At 40.0% G+C, this 24567-nt stretch overlaps 1 protein-coding gene across 3 annotated transcripts in view; it reads right to left on the bottom strand.

Moving 5' to 3' along the window:
* DOCK8 (dedicator of cytokinesis 8) overlaps window positions 1-24567 on the bottom strand; it is a 94962-nt gene that overhangs the window by 20936 nt on the left and 49459 nt on the right. For all 3 annotated transcript variants that reach the window (XM_068666750.1, XM_068666752.1, XM_068666751.1), the window contains 16 exons: window positions 23604-23705; window positions 22756-22851; window positions 21448-21682; window positions 20354-20518; window positions 18466-18641; window positions 16510-16605; window positions 15100-15195; window positions 13717-13866; window positions 11202-11315; window positions 9914-10069; window positions 7611-7750; window positions 6589-6758; window positions 4750-4895; window positions 3612-3794; window positions 2726-2861; window positions 1826-1913 (listed from right to left, as the gene is read on the bottom strand). In XM_068666750.1, the coding sequence (XP_068522851.1) occupies window positions 1826-1913; window positions 2726-2861; window positions 3612-3794; window positions 4750-4895; window positions 6589-6758; window positions 7611-7750; window positions 9914-10069; window positions 11202-11315; window positions 13717-13866; window positions 15100-15195; window positions 16510-16605; window positions 18466-18641; window positions 20354-20518; window positions 21448-21682; window positions 22756-22851; window positions 23604-23705 (2249 nt within the window). The remainder of the gene's footprint in view (window positions 1-1825; window positions 1914-2725; window positions 2862-3611; window positions 3795-4749; window positions 4896-6588; window positions 6759-7610; window positions 7751-9913; window positions 10070-11201; window positions 11316-13716; window positions 13867-15099; window positions 15196-16509; window positions 16606-18465; window positions 18642-20353; window positions 20519-21447; window positions 21683-22755; window positions 22852-23603; window positions 23706-24567) is intronic.

The raw sequence follows: 24567 nt of genomic DNA, 5'->3' as shown, positions 1-24567 counted from the left end.
GGAGATTTTATTCTACCTCCTAAACCACTCAGAAATGGGCTATTGCATGGCCTGAAGCTACTCTTTAAAGCTTGAGATTAGAGCTGCTCTGACTTGGACCAAGTGCACCCAAAGGTGTGTTTCTTGGATAGATGAACAGTCTTAAAACCACACTTCTGAGTGAGTTCATAATCTGTGGCTTTTCTGCTATGTTTGCTTCTCTTTTCTGCCCAGTGGAGTCGCACCCAAAAAGAAAACCAGAAAAGTAAAGAGCCATTCTTTGGGGCACAACCAGGTAAATCTTGAGAGGGCCAGGACAGGAAGTCACGACAATAGTGCAGTTATTAATTACAGTGACTCAAAGCAATGAAGAACAGAAGGGCCTGCCAAGAAGCTGGCTGTGGATTGCTAAATATGAGTAACAACTGAACAAATCAAGCAAACAACATAGCCCTTTGAACCATTTCCAGCAACCACACAGTCTTACGCAGTAACCATGCTGAATGGATCTTCTTTGACACCACACTTAGCTTATATCTGCAGCTGCCATCCCAGCCCATACTGGGCTCAAGGAGAAACAGGCTGAGTGGCCAAGTGCAAACTCACTATACCACATATGCCCTGCAAACACCTTACCAGCAGGAGGTACTCTATGGAGATGCACAAAGGACGAGAGCAAAGATCTCACATACCATAGTCACAAGCGCAATGAAACAGAAGTGCCTTGACAACATGCAGAGCTTTACTTATTTACCAGAATTTGTAATTTAAGTGGTTTAGCTGAACCAATATAAATAGATATTGTAGAGCTGCTGCTTGAGGTCTGGCTTGCTCTGGCTTCAGTGAAACTGGGAGAAAGCAAGCTGCTTTCAAGGCAAAGTAAGAATATCCTCACAAGATCTGCACCTCTTCCAGTCTTGGACAGACAGCAGAAGGATTACTCTTTTAAGGTTCAAATAAATTCCTAATTACCAATTTTTGTGTTAAAAATGCGTGTGATAATCACAGATGAATGCTAGGTGGCAACAACACAGTTGCTGAGCAGAGCACAACCCAGTATTCTCAGTTCAAGCTCACACACGTTGAAGGATATCATGGGAGCTCAGAGCAGCTGGACTGGTGAGAGGCAATTGTGTGTCAGATAGTCAAAATTCAAGCAAGTATCTATGGAAAATGATCTATGCACAGCCTCTTTAGGGAAAAGCAATGAGTTCCATGATTATAGAAACTTAGCACATACCCTATGAAAATACTGTTAGTAGAAAACCTTTCTTGAAAATATGGTTTTCAATAAGCCTAGACACTCACTTGTTTACTACAAGTACTGAAAAGGTGAAACGTATTGGTACATCATAACTTACAAACTGCAACAGGAAAAATGTTCACTGTGGAATCTCCTTCCCCTGTTCCTGCCAATAACTCTCCCATTAACGCAGCACATCAAACCCAGCTCAACTTATTTAAATGTGGCAAAACTTACATCACAGTGTTAAACACAGTGAGGTGCTATAGCAGCACCAAAGTAAGCATCATAGCAAGCCTCTGTGGAGTATTTGATATGACATGTAACAATGACTGGTGTTTCTCACTCTGGTATCAAAAGGAAAAAATGCATAGTGATTTAAACATCTCATTCAAGCATTTGTGGTCTTTTTGTTGTGCCACAGCAACAGCTGGACACCTTTACTGCATAAACATTTTCTATTTCTTTCCCTTTGACAGAGGCGTGAAAAGATTGAGACTGGTGATTTTGTAATACAACAACCCTATGAGAAAGAACAAAACATAATAATAATAAAAAAGCTTGGTTCTAATAAAAACAATATATTTTTACTAAATGACTTACTTATCTTGTCTCTCATTTGCCTGCCGCCAGTGAGTCTGCTCCTTTCTCCACCTCAGGTTTTCATTTAGCCCAGCTGACCTGTCATTCCCTAAAAGTGCAATATATATCAGTGAGATTAAAGGAAAGAGGGACACCTGAAATCTAACAGCTCATCGAAAGAAAGAGCTACATGTCTGAAACAGTCTGTTAGACTCATTTGATTTTATGGCCTCAGGGCTCTAGCAAAAGGACAGGATCATTTTTTCACCTAGGATTTTTAGAACATCAGCTTGTGTACAGCTGTCTTCAAAGACCAAAAAAAAAGAATTATTCCATTTATTAAATTATTCTTTTTTTTCTTTGTTTGCTACAATTTGTTCTCACTTATAATCCTGACACTATTTCATAGCTCTTGATTAACAACAATTTGTCAGAACAACTTAAAATTTTTTGTTTGCCTTCATATTTTTCACCTGAGAAGAGGCCAGTCCTAGCTACCTGTTGCATAGTTAAAAACTAGTAATATTTTTATCCACAGCAAAATAAAATGCTGGGAAAGAGAAAGGACTGTGGGAGGAAAAGATAAGGATGAGAACAGGCAGTGTGCATAAAACACAAGTTTCATGAAACTTCAGGTTGGAAATGAGGAGACATTTCTCCTCAGAAACAGCAGTCAGGCACTGGAACAGGTTGCCCAGGAAGGTGGTGGAGTCACCATCCCTGGAGATGTTTAAGGAAAGGCTGGATGTGGTGCTTAGGGACATGGTTTAGTGGGTGATAGTGGTGGTAGGGTGATGGTTGGACCACATGATCTTGGAGGTCTTTTCCAACCTTAATGATTGCATGATTCTATGAAATTCAACAAACGTATTTGCATCTACAACCTCTTGAGATCCTGTCAAAAGACATTGGGGAAAGTACCAGCTGGTATTCTGCAGCGCTTCATCATCTCTCCTCTGGCTCCTTCACCTCTCAATAAAGCCTCTTCTAATCGGGCCTTCACGTCTCGGGACTTCTGGAGTGCTTGGGTGCTAACTTTATCTGAGCTTTGTTTGCCCTGCAAGTAAAGTCAAAGCAATCATCATCAGTGCTGCCATCTTTCAGCATGAGTCCAGGTTACACCACCAGAACCAGAGACAACAGGAAAGATTTGGACAGCAGGCGAATGTCATAGACTACTAGACAAAGGTTGCCAAATATACTTAAAGGTTGCAGATGAGGAAGGAGGTAGTATATATACTGCTAATAAACACAAAGATGTAGCTCAGTGTTACAGAGAGAGGAATCAAAGCACAGAGAGAAAGCTTTTTGACCCATTTCAGACAGGCTCTTTCAGAGAAGGGAGTACTGATGTCCAGACCCAACCCTTCGCTGAAGGGTCATCTGCCAAGATCTTGCTTTAAATGCGTAGTGCATAAAGAGAACAGCTCCGGTAGTGACAGCTTCAATTGCTTAAATTCCTACATGGTATTTTTTATACTAGTAACTAGTGAATACTGTAATTTACTAGTAACTAGTAAATACTGTGTGTGTATTACCCACCCAAAATAGCCTTCAAATCACCAGGATAAGGGTAATAATACAACAAATAATAAACCAACTTCATAAGACGCGTTCAAAGGTTTTGATGGCATTATGTTTGAATGTTGGTGTCAGTTATTTTGTCTGAATTAATTTGTCCATTTGTAGTGTAGATTAGACAAGAACTAACTTAACACTTGCCAATAACAATTTCCCCTGGACAGCCAGAAGGAAAAACAAACAAACAAACAAACGTGACAACAAAATCAGGCTATGTTTCACTTACCTTATACTCAAAGCATGAAACACAAATGAAAAGGAGGTCTAAAATCCTGTTCAGTTGCATGGATGGAAGGTCTGCAATCCATTTCTGTATTAGATTCTGATCAGCGTTTTTCATGATCCAGAGGAAACAAATCAAAAGATTGCGAGTGGTGTCAGGACCTAATGTGGCACTCTGTCTGTAGGGCTGGAAGCAGATAAGGTAAATGTCAGTTGAAAGAAGAAAAGGAAGAGGGAGGATATTCAAGTGAAGTAATGTTACTTAAATTTCAGTGGAGTAAAATCTCAAGGTTGGGTTTCAGTAAGTTTAACCTCTTTCAGGTTATACTAACTGCATTTTTGAAATCTATGCCATGTGTATTAGTGACAGCAGGTCTAGTTGTATGTATATGAAAGACAGAAGCACAGAACCACTGTTGTTAGATGACTGTATTTTAATTTCTTTAGACTAATGTAAGCATATATTCTATAACTGTTTAGTCCCCTCTTTCTAGTTGCATCAGCCAAATTGCACAGAAGACAAAAGCAATCACAAAGAAAAAGATTAATAGAGAAAAACTGAATGGAGCTGTGACAGAGGAGGTTCGGGCTGGATGTTAGGAAAAGGTTCTTCTCCAAGAGGGTGGTCAGACACTGGGACAGGCTCCCCAGGACACTGAGGCTGCTGGAGTTCCAGAAGTGTTTGGACAACCCCCTAAGACATATGGTCTGATTTTTGGATGGTCCATGTGGAGCCAGGAGTTGGACTTGATGATCCTTGTAGGTCTCTTCCAACTCAGATATTATATAGTTCTATGAAAAGATGGATCTAGAGCCCTAAATCCATGGATTTAGATTAGACTGGGACCGGGAGGTGGAAGGGTGGGAGATGGGAAATTATAGTAGCATTTGCTGATGTCAAAATGTGACTAGGTTGGGTGTGAAGATAACAATAGGCACACGGAAGAAAAAAATGGAACCACTTATGGTGAAGAGGCAATTAGAAGATTGGAACAGAAGAGTAGGGGACAACAGGAGGAATACAAAGCATTCTTGGAGGAAAGAAGAAAACAATTTCTTATGACTGTAGTTATTAGTCATAAGAAAGGATACAAAGATGAAAAAATATGCAAAAAAGGAGACTGGCAGAGCCCTGGACGTACCAAGGATGCCAGCGATATTCCAGAGCTCCTGAGGCTGAACTGGTTCCCCGCAATGGCAAGCGCCACATTTTGATTGATTGCACCTGCAGAATCTTGTTCTTCTTCTGGGTTTCCTGTGCGCCCCTTTCCACTGCGTGCATCTGAAACTAGATTTGAAACATTCAATTGGGACTTCATCATCAAGCCAGTTGTTGCTGCTCACATTTCAGTCTGCCATTAGGTGGTTACCTAACAATATGTTTGGCACTTCCCTCCCTGAGACTGTTGGTCTGGCTGATGTATTAAGTAGCAAGAGGCATAGCATTAGCAAGATTGTTTGGGGTCACTCACAAAAACTGTCAACTTGTTCAAATAAACACAGGGAAAGGAGATATTCCCCAAATTCTCCATGTGTTCGTGGAAGCTGAATTAAAAGCAAAGGCAGTAGCAAACATGAGGTTGGCTCTGAAGTTCAAAACTGAGCCAGAGATGTTCAATTTCTGTCTATTCCATGTGAAAGGATCAATGCAAATGCCATGCCTGTGCTTGGGGATATTCAGCAAAGTAACTAAGTCTGCTAACACCTAACACAGGCAATATTTCCTGCGGGTTAAAAGACAAGTTTAATTTCAGTTATTTGGCTGTTTCTATTCCCTTCAAGTTATTGAAATCAATTTTCAGCAAATGATGTTAGTTATAACCAAGCTTCATAAAAATCTCATTTGATTCTGAGTGTCCATTTGTGTTTTGCAAGAACTGGTTTTCGGAGAAACCAAGTGACCAGCCAGTCTCAGTGTGTTCAGAACAAGATCAACAACCTCTGATACTGCAGGTATTCAAAATGAAAGGCACTCTAAAAACTAGCCATATCAGTACAGCTGGGCTTCTTCACTCCGACTCCTTTTCATCTGTGGCATAAGGACAATACTTATATTAGAAGAATGCAGTGAGACCTGATTAAACTATGTGTAAAAAATGCTTTTATGTTATTAGACTGAAAGTGCTCAATAATACATTCATAGTATTAATTGTTTTGTCCAGACATCAAAATGCAAAATATTTTCAGAACCAGTGACAAAAGTATATTCTTCAAAGATTACATCTTTTTTATTCTCTGTAGTCTTCTTTATTTTATTTTTATGAAAGTGAGAGTTAGTTTTCCAAGTTGCGAAGATCTACTCTCAAATAAACAGTCAAATTGTCATTCTGAGCAGCTTCATATGAACATACTTGTAGAAAATAGAAGAAAGTACTTAGATAAAAATGTATTAAAAGGCTTAATAATGTAGGGCAAAGTTCGAAGTTATAACAGGTGATAAGAACATATTTCCTGACTGATAGTTAAATTTACTGGAGATTAATTTTGATATCATGTTAATAACCCTAAAAAGCAATAGAAAAATGTGGAAGGTATACAATCCAATTTATTTAATTGTGACATAATGCAATGTCCCTATCATTCTTGTTTTCTTTCCCACTGTCTGTTAAACCTATCTGTATCTCAATATTTCTTGCAAAATCTTTTTGCAAGATTCTACAGATATATATCTCTGGCCTATTGTTTGTTCATGGAGTGAGGACACTTAAATTTTTCCTGTCTTTAAAAATCCTGTTTACTTGGAAGTAAAGAAATATTCAGCCTTGCTGAACTGTGGGGAATTTCAGTGCTTAGGATATACTTTTAAATGTTTAAGTCAGATTGTTTAGACAAGCTACTAGAGTAGCTTGATTTACTGGGAGGTGTACCTGCATGTATGTAGGTATGTATGGCAAGGGGGGTAGAATTAGAAGGTCCCTTCCAACCCAAACCATTGTGATTCTATGAAGAGCCTGAAAAAGACAAACGAGTAAGGATCTTACTTGTAAAATCATGGAGCTGTGGCAGTGAATCCAAAATAATACCAACCAAAGGGAGGTATAAAGCTGCAATTTTAATCTTCACTTCTTTTTTGGAGCAACGTGGGTCTAGGTCATGGGAACTCAGCAGGCTAAGGATAGCACTGACAGCTTTTTTTTGTACCTTGCTAATCCTGTTAATGCAAAAAATAGCCATGAGCTCCATTAATGAATTATGCAGAAATTGTTTTTAGATCAAAGATATAAGAAACAAGGAGAAGGTAGAAGGAACAAATTAATACCTCAATATTCACTATACAATAACATCCACTCTGAGAAGAGAGACATGTTCCCTGCAAAAGATAGCTGTCTTACAAGGCCAAGTCAGTTCAGAGCACCCAAGTCTTTCAAAGCATTTCATAAAAATTCAAAATGGCAAAGAGAGATGCTTAAAGATAAGCACCAGACCCTGGAGAAAGTTAATCTAAACTCTTAAGCTTAGACGAATGCAGTGGTGTTTTAGAGAGGAAAGCAACCGAAATCTTAAGCTGTGATCTGTCTGCTTATTTAGCCAACAATGCTGCAGCAAATAGTACTTTCGCACTCACTGTGATCAACATACCACAGATAAAGCAGTGACTGTTTTATTGCTGTGTTACAGAGTGACTCATTTAAAGATGGTGAAGACCATTCTTTTGTTTCCCTTTCTCCACAATCATTTTTCTTCATAATGACTGATTTGTTAATATTTGTGAGAATTTCTGTAGTGGGTATCTAAACGTCTACTACATTTTTATATGAACCTTTAGGAAGGTTCATGCAGTAGTGCTTCTTTATGGAGGGAGCACCAAATAAGCTTTGCAGGACTCACCCACTCTGTGCCAAAGACAGAAAATATTCTTTCTCATAACTCCAGCCAACATTGCCACGATACATTCAACGCATCCAGGGGATAAACAGGACTAACCTGTAGTTAAACTATGTCCTAGCCAGTAGTAATAGTGTAACAGAGTTCCATTCTAAAAGTTTCAGATTGGGATACTTACCCCTCACTGTCTGCATCCAGTGCTGCTGACAATTCTGTGAAGAGTAAGCCTGTCAAAAAGTGCTGCTGACGGTATTCTGATGAGAGGTCAAACATTCCAGCAATTTTCTGGTCCTGGAAACTAGAGCAGGAGCTAGAGTTCTGCAGAAGTATATTAGAAGTAGTTAAAGGATGATCACTGAAATGAAACTTTCTTAAAAATGTTGTAGGGCAGTCCATGTAGATAACAAAATATCCTACCAGAGAAGTACAGACATTAAAAGAAGTTTGGACATTTTAGAGGAAAATACCTGGGAGTGAAATAAAAAAGCATCCATCTGCACAAATCAGAAACTCATTTGACATTTTTTGAGACATAAAATTCCTACACTGTGTTTATCAGTTTGGGTAGGAGACAAAGTCAGAATTTTCTCCATGTTCAGGATTCTTCATGGCTCTTACTGTTGCAGAGCAGATGAAGGGGACTTTGGAAATCAGAAGCTTTACACTCTTCAGCATCCACAATGTCTACCATGGAAGTAAGGTCAGGAAGGTTATGTGAACAGTGTTTCCTTTCACCCTGGAAATCCTTGACTGAGCTAGCTGGCAGCAGGCATAATTTAGAGCAGCCTTCAAACTGCTGTAACTTATGACTATGACTGATATACGGCCAGTCCAGGAATGGAAAGTTGCTGCTATATATGTGTTGTGAACTTTTTAGCTTCTCCAATCATAGGTGCCATAGGTCACCTAAAATGCTTTCATCCCCTGATCAGGTGAGCATAACTCTTAGACTCAACTCCACAGTGCAGCTACTGGGGTTTATGAGTCCAAAATTTGCTTTTAATTTATATTGTTCAATATTCTCCCCAGTATTTCTGTCAGTCACCTGGGAATAGTCCCAGAAAACAAACACATGGAGTAGCAGTATACCACATCATGGAAGATGTCTTCCAGCATACTGGATCAAATGAAACCCACATCTCTGAGAAGCCCCATATTTTGGATCCACATAGCTCGACCTACTCCCATTTAAACCTCAAGCAGACAAGCACTGGATGTGATTTGTTTGTGTGGTATAAAACTAAGGTGAAGAATATCCACTTAAAGTGAATTTGGCTATTCTCCAGGAATTCCAAAAGATTTATTCACAAGGCCACATTTCTTACTGAAAATCTAACTGTAGTTGGGTAGCATTCCTGAAGACAGGTCAGAATTATTGCAAGGATGGTCAGCTATTGTATTAAATCATGCAAGGTTCTCGGAAGCCTTATTTATTTGTGTAGGTTGCACTTCACAAGTTACTCCTAAAGGAGAAAAAGAGTTGATGCTGCTTGAAGGAAAGAATGATCAAATTGGTGCCTACCCGGCTCCGATTTGCTAGAACTAGTTGCAAGAGCTATGCTGATTTCCCCCACCTCTACAAGCAGTGGACCACTATCCTAGCCCTTTGACATTCAGGATTAGCATTAAGTAAAACTCTGGGACTTTCATGCTTTGATTTCAGACCAGGAGAAACTCCAAGAAAATATTATTTACTATTAGTGACCTGTCAGAACCCTTAAGGTATGAGATGTGGCATATCTGTAGCAATGACACTTGAAGAGGAAACCATAAATTTAAATTGCTCCATTTACTCAGAGAAATCACTGGCAAAGTCATAGCATATTCTGTACTATGGCGTAGGGAGGAGTCCAAGAAAAGAACACTGCTATTTAACATAGAAAGAATGATAATCCTTCTCTGAACAACACTACAGCTCAACAGAAACATTTTTGATAATATTGAAAATTACAGTGGTTCAGTCACTAACTCACATAGTGCTAGCACCTTCATCCACCTGGAGAACAGGAACTTCAGCTAGAAGGCAAATGCACTGAAAGTTTGCTGTGCACTGCCACATGCACAATTTTCCATAATGTCTCCAGACACTGATATTGAAATACATATTTGTGGTTGTGTGTGTGTGGAATATAGGTGTGCCTGGAAATAAGCTCTGGAGCTTCAGAGTCATGTTCTTTTTAGACCTTGTATGTCTACCTTACCAGTCATTGCCTATTTACATGTTTCCAGAATTATGCTGAAGAATTACCACAAATATATCTGTCCCATACTAAGTTTTAACTTGCGTAGGTCAAATTTTGCAGTAGCACTCCTTAGTCTTTACTCTTTTGCCCCTTTTCTTACAAGAAGGAAGTTGTTCTTCCTGATCCAGTGGTGGCTGAGTAATTCTAACCTAAGCAGTGTAATACAGAGCAACAGAAATCTTTCCCTACATTCATAGATCAGGTGAAGTCCACATAACATTGCCTGATGGATGCCTACCTGGGAGGACAAAGAGGGGGAGGGGGATGCTGGAGCAGAGGCTGAGGTCATGAAGAAGAGGTTCAGATTGAGGTAGTGCTCATGGCTGCAGAGAATTCTCAGGAATTCCAGCCTCATGGAAATCAGGGTGGAGAGTGAATTCAGCTTGTTTGAGAGCTAGAAAAACAAACCAAAAAATGTGCCTCGTGACTGGTGTTTGCTATTTAAATTACCATGCAGTAAAATATCCTCCTTCCTGAAACAGAATCAGCCAATTTAACAGAAGTAGACAAATAGCCCAGCATGCATTAAAATGCTCAGTGTTTCCCTGTACCTAACCACTGTTTCCATCCATTAGGTGGTGTTTGTTTGGAATGGTGGGTGATGTTTTTTTTTCCCTTCTGGCTGACTTCCCAACTTCCCAACAAGAGACTGTCATTTATTTTTTCCCTCCCAAAAGAAAAACACATAATACTTTTTCCCTTTTACATAACAACAAGATTAAAATCAAACAACACTTTGCTGAGTCTGTGGCAAATTCATCAAAAGGCCAGCTAGTCAGCACACAGCACCAGTGGTCTTGTGATGTCCCTTCATAATAATAATGACATTAGTCGGGTTTTGCACATACTATACAAAACTGGGGTGGCAGACACCTTGAATTCTCCCATCTCCTATTAGCTGACAGCTTTGCCTTGTTTTGGCAGAAAACCTGCAGCAGGTATATTGATTCACAAGAAAGAAGGAAAACCTTCCAACTCAAATATAACAAATAATTTCATACTATTACCCTGGAAACATAATTTATTTTTAATTTTTTTTTTGAGGTTTTCTTGTCCTGGTTTCAGCTAGGATAAACCACAACACTTGTGAAGCAAGAAGACAGAGGTGGATGATTTTGGTTGAACCTCCCAAATCTAAAAATTGCCTATAACAGCAATATTTTAGTGAGAGACCAAAGCTTCTCTATATACTCTGCAGGCCTTGAGGATCACAAGGGCTGCTACTAAGGGATGTAAAAAAGAAAGGGAAGAAAAGTAGCCCCATAGATGCCCTGCAGCAATGTAAAGTATGGCATTTCTAAAAGAATCCTAACTTCTACTCTTTTTTTTTTTTGTTTTGTTTTGTTTTGTTTCCTGCAGACCACAAATCAAGAGGCTTAAACTCTCTGTATATGCAGTAGGAAATAGGAAATTTACCTCACCCTTTAACACAACTCACAGGATCCTGATGGATAAATGAATCAAACAGAACAGAACACAAGACTGGCAATAAGCCAAGCACAATCCCAATCACGCATGATGCATACCTGATTACAATAATGTTTGATGAGATTAAACACAAATCCTCGGTCCATTAAAGAAAGAAGATCATACAGGAAAAATGCCAAGCTGATATTAATTTTTTCTGCTTGTTCACTTTCCTTTAAAAAAATAAGGGGGTGGGAAAGAGAAGGGGAAAGACAGTTATGATTTATAAATGTCATGTCACCTTCATATAAATGTCACCTTCAAAGGTGGAAGACTTTTTAGAATCACTGAAAAATACTGCAGGGGACAGCTCTCAGAAACATGTCATGGAATAGACTGGACAAATTGTTTCACTTCCCTAGTTTACATGATCTTGTTAGAATTACGCAGAATCACTCCTGTAAATGATTTCAACTGTTTCTGCTTTCAGAGAAAAATTGGAATAGGAAGAATGACCAAGTTTATCTTTGCAAACCTTTGGGCTGACAATACTGAAATGGAAATTGAAACCAGGTCTGAACTACCTAAGGGCTCAAAAATTGTATATGCCACTTTCTCCTCTCCTCTCCTCTCCACTCCGCTCCGCTCCGCTCCCCTCCCCTCTCCTCATTGCAAAAAATGTTTATGTATTAAATATATTGTTTTAAAATATTATTAATAAAAATATTCTCTGGATATACTGATGGAATGCCAAGTATTTTGTTCAGAAATTTCATGTTTAAAGCTGATCAGAAAAAGATTATCTCTAAGATAAACCTGTGGGTTCTAACACTTGGCAACTAAACTCCTTTATATTTACAATTGGCCTGATTACCAGAGGCACACAAAGAACTCCACGTACACTCTAAAACAAGGGTACAATTATTCCAAACATATCAGTTTAAATTATAATAGCTCAGTAGCATATATTGTTCACCAAGAAGAATTTGTGGAGGTGCCCGAGGGGTCTGCCCACGCTTAATGCTCATAGCCCTCAGGTGGGTTAACTCAAGACTGACAGGAGATGACTGCAAAAAATGTTACTGCTACTGTTATCTCTGATTAGTGAGAGCAGGTGTGCAGCACCTCAGGGTGCTTATGACTTAATTTTTCATTTTTCAACCTTTCTGTTGCTTTTCAGGAACATATATATATATATATACATATATATATATGTATATATATATATATGTATACACATTTTATGATATGTATTTACACTGCAAAATATTTTTCAATTGTGCTGAGAAAATAGTTTCCCACCAGCTTACAGGGTATTCTAAACCTCAGTTGAATCTAACATGACCAACCATGTATTGAAACATAACAGATTATAACTTCATGGGTTTAAAAAGCAGACAGGTATCAGCTCCTGCTGTTCTGTACAACTAATCATCAACCTTAATTCTACAAACACTGCAGTAAGATTTTTACACATAATTAGGCTCTGTATACTCAATAAAAATTGAATTGAATTAACAGTCCATAAAAACCCGTGTATTTCTCATGAAAAAGCCATAAAATACTAATATATTGGCAAAACTTAGAGTTCTATTAAAACATTTTAATGTAGCAATTTTTTATCACACAACATAATAAAAAAAAATCACTGATGCCTTAAGTGAACATTTCCATGAAATGCTTTCCCTGCACGTGGCCATCACAGTAGCACACCAAAGGATGGAGTGGAAAAATGGCTGATAACTTCAGAAACAACTTTTTGGTGGACAGTGATGGTCAACTATGCCATTCCCTCTCCTCAATTGTCTGGTTGTGGTCCTTCACTAGTTTCAGCCACTTGACAGCACAGCTGGGCACAGGTGGAGAACTGGACTGGGGACCCAAGCTGGTTGAGCAGTAATTGACCAGGTCAGCTTTCCAGCCTGGTTTGCCCTGTGGCAGAACGTACTGCCCTGCCAGCACAGTGCATTGGCAGCTCTGGGGCATGAAAATAAGCCGGCTGCAACAACAGAGTGAACAAAAGTCACCCACTGGGTATCTGTGGCCTTTACTTTATGTAGTGGCCAGTGAGGAGTGGCATCAGTGATGCCAGTTAACAGTACTGATGTTAAAATACAAATTGCATTTCATGATCCCTTTAGCCTTAATAATCCGTTATACCAATGGAATGTTAAAATATACCAGGAGAAAGACTTACATGGGTTTTACATTTATTTCTTTTCTTTGAGTTTCATGTGACAAATGCATCTTCAGAGATATTTGGGGTTATATCACTCATGGCTAAGTTTTGCAGACCTCAGGAGGTACATTGCATTCATGTTACAACCAGGGAAGTCAAACGTAGAAAGAAGTGCTATGCAGTAGGATTGAGGGTAATGGGAAAGGGGAATAATAGAAAAAAGCCACACACAGGCTGCAACTTGATGCCCTGGACAACCAAACATAAAACAACACTGCTACTGAAAGAGGGAGTCCAACCTTTCCTGTCTGCAGGAAAAGGGATTCCCTCCCACACCAAGATAACAGCCTCAGTTTTGGTTTAATTCTTGTGACACTCTTGAAGGTAAAATAGGATTAAATACAGCTTAGTGTAATGTAACATGACCAGCCATGATGCTTATTTCATGCATTTACCTTCTGTGGTTTGACTAAAAGTGCAGCAATCTCTGAAGTAACCACACTGACTATCGTGGTAATATCATCTTTGAAACGGTCAGAGAACCGGCTTCTTCGAGGGTTGTCCTGTTTCTCTATATTGTGAACATACTGAGCCATGCTTTTTATCTGCAAAGAAAAAAAAAAAAAAAAGGAAACAGAGGTATAATGGAGATATAACTACTGCTTTAAGTTAGTCCATGAGAGTAAGATTCATAAGATTCTTTACCTATTTCACCCTGAATGTAGCCAGCTTCATCTTCTCAGAGTGACTTGATGAATCCTACCTTTATTGGCAATGACAACAGACCGGTCCCCTGCCCCTGAAGCTCTGAAATTCTGCTGTTTGTACCTTCTGGCCCTCACAGAATCACAGAATTTCTAGGTTGGAAGAGACCTCAAGATCATCGAGTCCAACCTCTGACCTAACACTAACAGTCCCCACTAAACCATATCCCTAAGCTCTACATCTAAACGTCTTTTAAAGACTTCCAGGGATGGTGGCTCCACCACTTCCCTGGGCAGCCTGTTCCAATGTCTAACAACCCTTTTGGTAAAGAAGTTCTTCCTAAGATCCAACCTAAAACTCCCCTGGCGCAACTTAAGCCCATTCCCCCTCGTCCTGTCACCAGGCACGTGGGAGAACAGAACAACCCCCACCTCTCTACAGCCTCCTTTAATATCTGTAGAGAGCAATAAGGTCACCCCTGAGCCTCCTTTTCTCCAGGCTGAACAAGCCCAGCTCCCTCAGCCGCTCCTCGTAGGACTTGTTCTCCAGGCCCCTCACCAGCTTCGTCGCCCTTCTCTGGACCCGCTCAAGCACCTCAATGTCCTTCTTGTAGCGAGGGGCCCAAAACTGAACACAGTACTCGAGGTGCGGCCTCACCAGAGCCGAGTACAGGGGGACGATCACCTCCCTAGCCCTGCTGGTCACACTGTTTCTGATACAAGCCAGGATGCCGTTGGCCTTCTTGGCCACCTGAGCACACTGCTGGCTCATATTCAGCCGACTGTCCATCACTCCCAGGTCCTTCTCTGCCTGGCAGCTCTCCAACCACTCATCTCTCAGCCTGTAGCTCTGCTTGGGGTTATTGCACCCCAGGTGCAGGACCCAGCACTTGGCCTTGTTGAACTTCATGCAGTTGACCTCAGCCCATCGGTGCAGCCTATCCAGATCCTCCTGCAGAGCAGGAAAAATGATGACACTTTCGGAGTTAATTCCCACTCATTGACCTGCTGTTGTGTTGTTTATATGCTTTCAGTGGAAACCAGTATGTCAAAAAAATTTCCAGTGGCATCTGACTGCTGTACATGCTACATTTCACCATCAACTTGATATAAAACACCACTGACATATCTTACCAGGAGTTCAAAGAAGAACCAGGCATACTTGAAGACAGCCTCTCTCACCATACCCGTGCTGACCACCATCTGCAGTGCCAGCTCCTCATGGAAGTGCTAGATAATAAACACAAAGTGTTAGTCAATGGCTTTTCATCCAACTCTTCCTTCAGTTTCAACCAACCCCCAACACTCACACCTTCAACATCTCTCATACTGGAGTCAGTAGCTGGCTGGGGACATGTGGACTTCCCCGTAGGATGAGAAGGTTGATGTTACTAAAATGCCACATAAGTAATGATGGCAGCAATCAGGCTTTTGGATCAATTTTTCTGTGGATCCAGAACCTTGGATAACCAAACTGGAAAATGACTTTGGTCCATCTTCAGCCTGTTGGCTGTGTGCCTGGCAGTGAGCAGCCACATTCTCTGCTCTCTCCTGAGTGTTGCTATTTAGTCCATTCCTGAGAGAAGGCAGAAGTAAGATTAACTCTGTGGTGGGAGGAAAGACACAGCAACAACCACAGCAGAGCCTTCATCAAGTTTTTGGTTGGACACCACTCTCTTTGCAGTGAGATCCAAACATAAGACTCATAGTCCCAACGGTCTCAACTTTTAGGAAGCTCAGATCTGGACTAAGCATTTATTGCAGTGTCTATTGTCTGTTTCTGACACACAAAAAAATAAAGCTAATGAAATTCCTAAGGCTATTACATTCAGTAGAACACAATAATGCAGACAAGATTCAGGATGGGTATAAACCTATGCTTTTTGACATAAATCAAAATGATAAACAGGAATAAGAAGGAATAAGTGTCTCTTAACCACAACACAATTTCTGGACTGCTCACTGTAGAGTTTTTCCCTAGGTTCTTCATCCAAGGCCACTCCTGCTGATTAATGCCAAACATGAGATGCAGCTCTGGAGGAATTAGCTATCTAATATGGTATCTTCTACGTTGTCAAAAAACTATTTGGGGTTACATACTCAGGATGAGGAGGAATTTCTTGGTTCTAAAAGCCACAAAAAGGGGAGAAGTAAAACATTCCTTAGAGAAGACTGAGGTGGCAAACGTGTCTGAATGCAATTTATGGTAACATGTAAAGGCAGGTATACAAGGGGAAAAAGCAGTGAAAAAAGAGAGGCCCTAGCACCTTGAGAAAGAGAGAAAAGGGAGGATCTGGGCAGGCTGCTACTTGTCTAAATCTGTCCCACAAAAAGAATCTAAAGATTCTGGAGCAGAGGCAAAAATGTTTGGGCAATATTTACCCACAGATTCAGTATTCCACCACAGACTCCCTGTTCAACAAAAATGGTTGTTATTTTGTTCTCCCTCTCCCCTCTCCATGTGTAGAAGTGCTTATTACCAGCACTGTCCCCAGAGACTCCATGCTCTGTTAATTTGCACTCTTACACTTAGTGGTAGCCTACCTTTTTATTGGATGGTCTTGGATTTGCACAAACGTTTGGCATATCATTTGTTCCTTCAATGTAAAAAGACATCCGACTGGAGCTGTGATCCACAGGCTGAAGAGAATGGCCAGAAGAAATATATACGTAATAAGTTAGTGCATAGAACATGCTAATTACCAGAAAATAAATCAGCAGTGGTGTTTTCTTGGCAGGTAAATACAGATGTTCACCTAAACATCTTTTCTGCTTCTTTCTCTCCCACTGGTCCTCCTCCCCCGGGGAGGCCAAAGACCACCTGAATTTGGCAGACACAGGAGTGTGAAAATACCAACACTGACATCATGTGCCCAACGTCAGCACTGCAGCTGTGCTTTGGAAGCTCTAGATTTCACCCTCTAAAGTCTTTTGAAAGGTCCTTCAAGTATATTCAGTAGTTCTACATCCTAAATAAACTCGCATTTGGGATTCTTCCTTCCACTAAAAGTAATGATAATGTAAAGACAGTGAAATGGCAGTAGTCACTCAGGCACTGCAAATTGCTACATCTATCAATGTGATGAAGCTGTAATATCAAATGTTTTAACTGTGTATTAATTTGGAAAAAATAAAAATATCCTGAAATCAGTTTTTGTTGTTTGTTTGTTTGTTTAGGACACAGTATCTTAGAATAAAATTTGTAAGGCTATTAAGTTGAAATCTACACTATTAAAAATTGCTCTGGATGTATGCATATACCCATAAAAACAAACCAAATAGATTAGCAAAGCCTATGCACCTTACTAGTGATGGTTTAGTTTGCTAAAGACAAGCCGTTGTTCATTTTAACTGGAGATGCACCTGATCATTCACTGGAAAAAAGACCTCAAAATGTTCCTGAAAATAACCTTCTTGAGAAGCAGTATTTCACATACATAACACTCAAAGCAAAAGGAAGGGGCATATGGTTCCAAGATGCTGCAGAGCTGTGCCAGGGCTGTAGCTTGGAGCAGGCTCTCTGCACAGGGGTAAAATCCTGTAGCTGTGAGAGCCCAGGCTTCCTAGCTGCTGCTGAATGAGGAACTTTAGATTTTGTTTCCCCCAGCGAGATGAACACATCTGTCTTCAAAAAGCTCTGAGATGAGCAGAGGACACTGGAGATCATCAAGTGCTTGGTGCCCAGCAGGGAAGCAAAATCACGCTTCTTAGTTCATCCCTTCCTATCCTGTAATCTCTTGGTGGCATGTGTAGTTCTGGATGAGAAAGACAGATGAAGATTGTGCTTCACTCTGTGTGTGAATGAAGCATTTGGAAAGACTCAGTTACAAAACCCACAGAAGACATCTTCACTGTAGATGATATCAAATCATGGGGCTGTTGCTATCTATATTGCCTAACTATTATTTATTTAATGGGAAACTATTTACCACGAAGCAGGTTTTGTGAATATAAAATAACAATAAAAAGACTGAAGAGGAATCAGAATAAATTATCAGTGTATTTTAGGAAACCTATCTCCATCTCAAGGACTCTTTCACTTCCTTTAGAAAGTGAACCTGTTCCCACTGTAATCAACAGCAGTCTTTTCTCACACTGGCTTTCTGAAAGCTGGACCATGTCTCCCTGAACACTCTAGGAAATAATGTGAACAGAACTTAAACATGAAGAATGGGAGAGTGAAGCACCTTGGAAAAGCTAATCTTTCTGTGGGGTGACTAAGCCTCAAACTTGGTCACAGTTCTTAGCTCTTGCTCTACTGACGGATAGGAGACATCAAAATTTAACAAAGGGGATATAATATATGCACGTGCCAAATCAGAAAAACAGCAGATGCTTCTGGTGATATATACAGTGCAAATCCAACTCTGGTTAGTATGTATACATATCACCAGAATGATATGTACAAGAAGCAAATCCAACTCTTAAAGAGCAAATCTAGATTCTCAGCCCAGGTTTAGGCCCATACACTTCTCCAGATACTTGACTTCCTTCTCTTACCTTGGATGACATGATGCTTTTGACCTCCTCATCAGTAGCAGCCTGTGTAACAGTAATGTCAGGATTGCTGCAGCTTATAACTCGGCTCTGCAGAAGTTTACTCCCCACGGCCACTGCAGAAGCACGCCCAAACGTGTAATAACGAGACTCCGACAGAACGGCACTGCCCCCTGCACCTGCTCAGGGGGAGATGTTTGAAATAAGACTGAAGGCCATATTTATTGAGATTCACTGAGATCTCTGCTCGGTGCTGCTATAGCATCAGCAGTATGAATAGTATAGAGTTCTCAAAAATCTCAACACCGACAGCTTTGTTAACAAATTAATTAGGCACTGAATAACAAGGAAAAGACATTTTGGGAGACTACAGGGTCTACAATAAGGTGACTGTGTGTGTGGTTGTGAAAGATGAAGAACACTATCTGAGTAGCAGCACTACTGTAGTAGTTCTTTCTTCTCTCTATCACCTCTTTTTAATTTTCTATAGATCAAGACGTTCCTGAACAGATAAAATTTAACATCACACTCAAAGTAGCCAAGAAGGCTGGTAGATTTGCCTGTAGGAATTTCGCTAACAATTACATAGTTTTCAGCTTCCCGGTGGATCTTATTTTTCCAAGATAAAGATTTACTAATCTTTAGGCAAACTTAGCGGTTTTAGCCCATCCAAATGTCAGCCTAAATGTTCCTCAAAGGAGGTTTAAATGAGTATTTGAAAAAGATTTCCATATCTTTAGTTCCTACAGCACAGCTGCTTGGTGGTATGTCAGTCAATACATAGCAATTGATCATATGAATCCTATAGGTTTTAGGAAAATGGACACCAACAGAATCACAGAATCAGTAAATGGTTAAGGTTAGAAAGGACCTCTTGAGGTCATCTCGTCCAAACCCCTCCTCCAGCAGGTTACCCAGGTCCCTGTCCTGGTTTTTGAGTATCTACAAAGAGGAAGACTCCACAACCTTTCTGGGCAACCTATTCCATTCCTCCGTCACTGGTACAGTACAGAAGCATTTCCTGATGCTTAGATGGAACCTCTTGTATTCCAGATTGTGCCCTTTGCTTCTTGTCCTGGGCACAGACGAAAAGAGCCTGACTCTGTTCTTCGTTGCACCCTCCATTGTTATTTAGAGAAATGGGTAAGAACCCCTTGACCCCCCTCTTCTCCAGGCTGAACAGTCCCAGGTCTTTCAGACTTTCTTCATGGAGTGATGCTACAGTTCACTGATCATCTCGGTGGCCCTCCATTCAACTTTTTCCACTATATCGATCTCTCTCTCGTACTGGGGAACCCAGAACTAGACACAGCACTCCATCTGTGGCCTCACTAGTACTGAATAAAAGGGAAATATTGTCTCCCTCAACCTGTTGGCCAATGTACAGGATTTTATTCTCTGATGACATGTTTAATGCAATGAAGAAATCAGCAAAGCCTGGGCTTGTGCCACTTAGCAGTTAGTTGATTTGCATGGAAAACAGTTAACTGATTTACAGGCCAGTAAGAAATTGGCACCTTAAGGCCATTTTATTTTTGAAGGAAATTTCTTTGAAGAAAACCTCAGTTTAGGACATGTCTTGCACTTTTGTCTCCATGGAGCTACATGTTGCATGTAGCTACAAAACCCTCTGACCCAGACTCTGGATTTTAAACAAAGGACAGTGAGAGAGAGATTATGGGAGGCAAATCTATGTTGCTCTCTGCAGCACTCAGATCCTGACCCTCTGAGAAAACTGATATATCTAAACGGTGCTGTACTTGAAAGGTCTGGGTATAAGAAGTTCTGTTTTGCTATTTTATAGGTCAGTTTCCTATGTCTCAGAAGCAGCACACTAACTAGCATTTAACAAGAAAAAAGAATTCTTTTGCAACCATTGCATCAATATTACCTGGTTTGGCCACTTCTCTTTGAGGGTCTGGCAGTCGAAATACATAGTAGACATAAGATGCCAGAAGGCAGTTTCTCCCATGCTGGTCTTTGCTCAGATCTTTGCTGTTGTGGAGACTGTTCACTATTGCAACCACAGATTCAAAGGCAAATTGTGAGAAGTTGGCTGTGAAGCAAAAGGCAAGAATTAGTCTCAGCCCTGAAGGGTGTAACACAAATAGATCAGGGCATTTCAACTAATTCATACATGCTTCAATTCTGTCCTTAACAAATTCACAGCTACAGATAGCAGTTGTTATACCAGGCCAGAATCAAAGTGTATATAGACCAATAACCCATCTTCAATAGACCTACTTCCTGCTTCTCCACCACTTAGTGCTACATAAAGGCAGACCCTAACTCTTAATTATCATTTCTAGCAGCCTTCAGGCATTTCCTATAAAATCTCTACTTGAAAGGCACCAATACTCATTCTCCTCCAGCTGACAGGGAAATACAAGCTACCAGGCTCTTCCACAAATAATATAGTGAATGACAAGTACTGATTATCAAAATGAGATAGGAAATCATCCACACCACTCTCTCCAAGTATGCTTTCCTTCCAGATATAACATAAGTAATAGGCAGCTGGCAGCTTCAGAAACATAAAATGCATGAGTATATCATCTCTGTTTTTGTGTTCACTCAATTCTGTCTAAAAATATTTGGGCAGAGGAAGTGGTGCAGTCAGCAGTGTCAGCTGTAGAATAAGTTATTTTGCCAGTGTTTCCCTTGCAAAGCAACTAACTTTAAACAAAATTAAACCATAATCCTGCTTCTGACATGTCTCTCCAGGTAAGTAAACAATTACAATTAAAGCTATGTCTAAAAGAGAGGCACCTCTAAGAGTCTTATGTGTGGGGAGAAGGACAGACAATCTAATCAAACCTGATTAAATTGCATTGTGAAATTTTGTCTTGAGAAACACTCAAGGTGGTCCTTCTGAAGTGGACCACCCAACTACTAAATCTGAGCCTGGATAATTAGCAAGCTTTTCCACATCCACATATTTAGTTTGCTTACACTACTATTCCATGACCATGCATCAGTAAATACCTGTCTGGCCAGCTATGACCATGGGCTGTACAGCCAGTTGGAAAAGTTTATCTAGTACCAAATGTAAAAACAAAACAAGAGGTTCAAGGCGTGAAGAATTCAAACAGATAATGCTGAGCTTCAGTTCATGTTCCAGTGTAGCCTCTGTGATCTTCTGGTCCATCAGTCGAATGGGGAAGGTCACTTGACTTTCCAGAGAGTGGCACAGAGTGAAGAACTTCTCCAGGTGATTGTCCTGCAAACACCGTGCACTCACAGTTAACAAAGTTGATATAGGTCAGCCTGCTTCTACCTAAGCAGAGCCTGATATGGGGAAAAAAAATATTTTAACCCTTCTGGCTTAAAGTGGTGATTAGCTCTAGAGACCAATTTCTAAGTTAACTGCCACAATGATTTCTTTGCTCCTTTTCATCTGGTTCAAATTCAGAATGTGGTTAGCTCAGATTAAAAGCAGAAAAACTAACAGCTGCAGTAAAGTGATTGCTTCATTTCATGATAATGCTGTTCCTTTTCCCTGTCACATCCTAAGTTTATAGCTCCTCTGACACCTGCATCTAAGTCTCACTTCCAGCTACGTACAAGCTATGTGCCTTATGAGTAAGCCACACTTGTATGTAAAAAGTATGCTATAAAAGGGTAGCAGACCTGCTTCAGACACAGGATCTCTGGTTGTTTGGATGTAGCTATCAGAGTTAACCAGAATAAGAAAGAGAGTAGGAGACACAATAAAACACCAGAAACAAAGCAATCTGTTGAGCTTCAAATTCCAACAAAAATGGGAAAGCTCTGATTTTCCATCACATTTAAATGACCAGATTCCTAGAGTTCTCATTCAGCACTAAGCTTGGGTCCCTAGACCACATGGCATGGAAGGCAGAGCTGCCTAAAGCATTTTGGCAGTCCAACCTGTCCCTGAAGGAGGGGAGATGCCATGCTTCTCTGCAGATGTGGGTACACTGTCTGACCTAACTTCGCAGAACAGAAGACACACACAGAAGAAACTGGCACTGCACCCTGACAGTGTCCTTCAAACACAGCCTCAGCAGATCTCTGCTGAGATGAGAGGACATCAGACTCCCTATCACTTGATGTGACTGGCTGCTGAGAGTGCTCATTTGTTCGCTCACTGAACCCACAGATTTCATTCACTGAGAATATCAGGTTCTTTCCACAGCTACAAGGCAGTAGGAACATTTTAGTTGTTTTCAAACCTGTGGAGGCTTAAATGTCTCCAGTCCTCAATCAGCCTGTACATCTGAACTCTCTTTGAAATGAAACTACAACTTCATATTGCTTCTGATGCATTACCTGGGTGTGAACAGATGAAACAGCTTGCACTTCAATATTGAAAACACCCTTGTGTCCTTCAACCCACTTAATAGGCGGTGTCTGTGATGGAACTTTCTGCGATAGAAAAGAAATACGGGAATCATTGTCTTCCTTTCAATGATCAAACAGAAAGCCTGTTTACATGGGTCTGTAGGGTCTTCATGTGTTCACTTCACTTCAGATACCTAATTCAATGCCATACAGAGGACCCAAGTTAGGCATCTTCTTGCTGTTATAGACTATATGAATTAAAACTGATGCATTGAAAAGGTAAATGTGGAACATTTCAGCTGGATGCCTAGCATAGACAGTGTGAATGCACATCACCTTATGGGAATTTTTTAAGGTTAGAAGTTCACAGTTAACGCAATGCCAAAGGCACTCATTGGTGATATCGTACCCATGGACAGTTTTTAAACCTGTGAACAGTTTCCTAGTTGCCATATTTTACTCAGATGGCAGTTTTGTGCTCTAGTAGCAGCACCTGATTTCATTTCCTCTCCCTTTCCCACACAGCCACAAAAAATGAGCAAATCATGCTGTGAAAAAGCAAATTATTAAATTGACACCCTTTAAACAGATGTATCACTGGTTAGACAATTTGCAATGATCTTTTTGGATTAATAATTTAAAAAACACAATATAACAATTTAAAATAATAATAACACCAATAAAAATAACAACAACATTTTTCTCCAGAGCTTTCACCCTTTAAAGTACAAAAAGGGGCAATTGTCTACAAACAGACACCAATGTTAGATCATAAAATACTCATAATGTTCTTCTACACTGGGAAAATATTATCTTTTTATAATTTTCTTTGTTACCTCAGGAGAGTGAATCGAGTAGTGAAAAGGCAGCTTATCCAATGCAACAGGAAGACAATAATGTCCTGTTTGAAGGCGATCATTTAGCAGAATTGGCAGCCACTGAAACAAATGAAGAGAAAATGCAGCAATATTCATGACTATATATGATTAGAGCTATTTATCTAATTTGTTATGGACAGTCAACAGAACAACAAATGAGATATTGACCTGAGTTTCTCTGCTCCAATCCATTCAACAGTAATTTGCATTTTAAATTCACTGATAGCTACTGTAGAAAAATGTACAAGACTGCTTTACAAACCAACTCTTTTGAAGAAAACAAACACAGAGCTTTTAATGTGTGACATATTTTTCAAATAAATCCTATCAGAAAGATTTAATAGGGCCCATGTTTTTATTTAAAAAATAACTTGTCTTGAATAAGCTGATCTTTGGCTTTGAAGCAAATCAACGGTGTTAAAGTTTTGCTAGGGATAAATTGAACATTTTGCTCAATGTCACCATGAGGATTAGAGTCAGAATGACCCATCTGAACTCTGTATTGATATCTGGACACAATTCTTTTTGCTCTTATTTAAATCTGAAAGAGGCTGTGTATTTGAGTAGTACAGTGCAGAAATATTTCATATTTAGGTGAGTAGAAACCTAAAAATTAAGTCCTCGCCTATGTCAAGTCTTGCTTTTGAACTACAGGCTAATTTACTTCTTACCAATACCATTGGCATTGGTGGAACTGTATCTGTCTACAAAAGAAAGACCATTTGAAAGGATTATTGGTACTGGAGTCAAAAACAAACACATACTTCACAACCAGAACAAATGGATAGGATTTGTCTGCCTCCACAGTTCAAGAGTACTAGGACTTTTTCCAATCTAAAGTATTACCATCATTTATGCTTTCCTCTCATTTTAAAATCTCTAGTTAAAAATATCTATTGATAAAGAACAACGTCAAAGAGGT

The sequence above is a fragment of the Anas acuta genome, chromosome Z (genome assembly GCF_963932015.1).
Source record: "Anas acuta chromosome Z, bAnaAcu1.1, whole genome shotgun sequence".
Taxonomy (NCBI): domain Eukaryota; kingdom Metazoa; phylum Chordata; class Aves; order Anseriformes; family Anatidae; genus Anas; species Anas acuta.
Note: the sequence above shows the minus strand (reverse complement) of the source record. Positions and strands in the feature narration are given on the sequence as shown.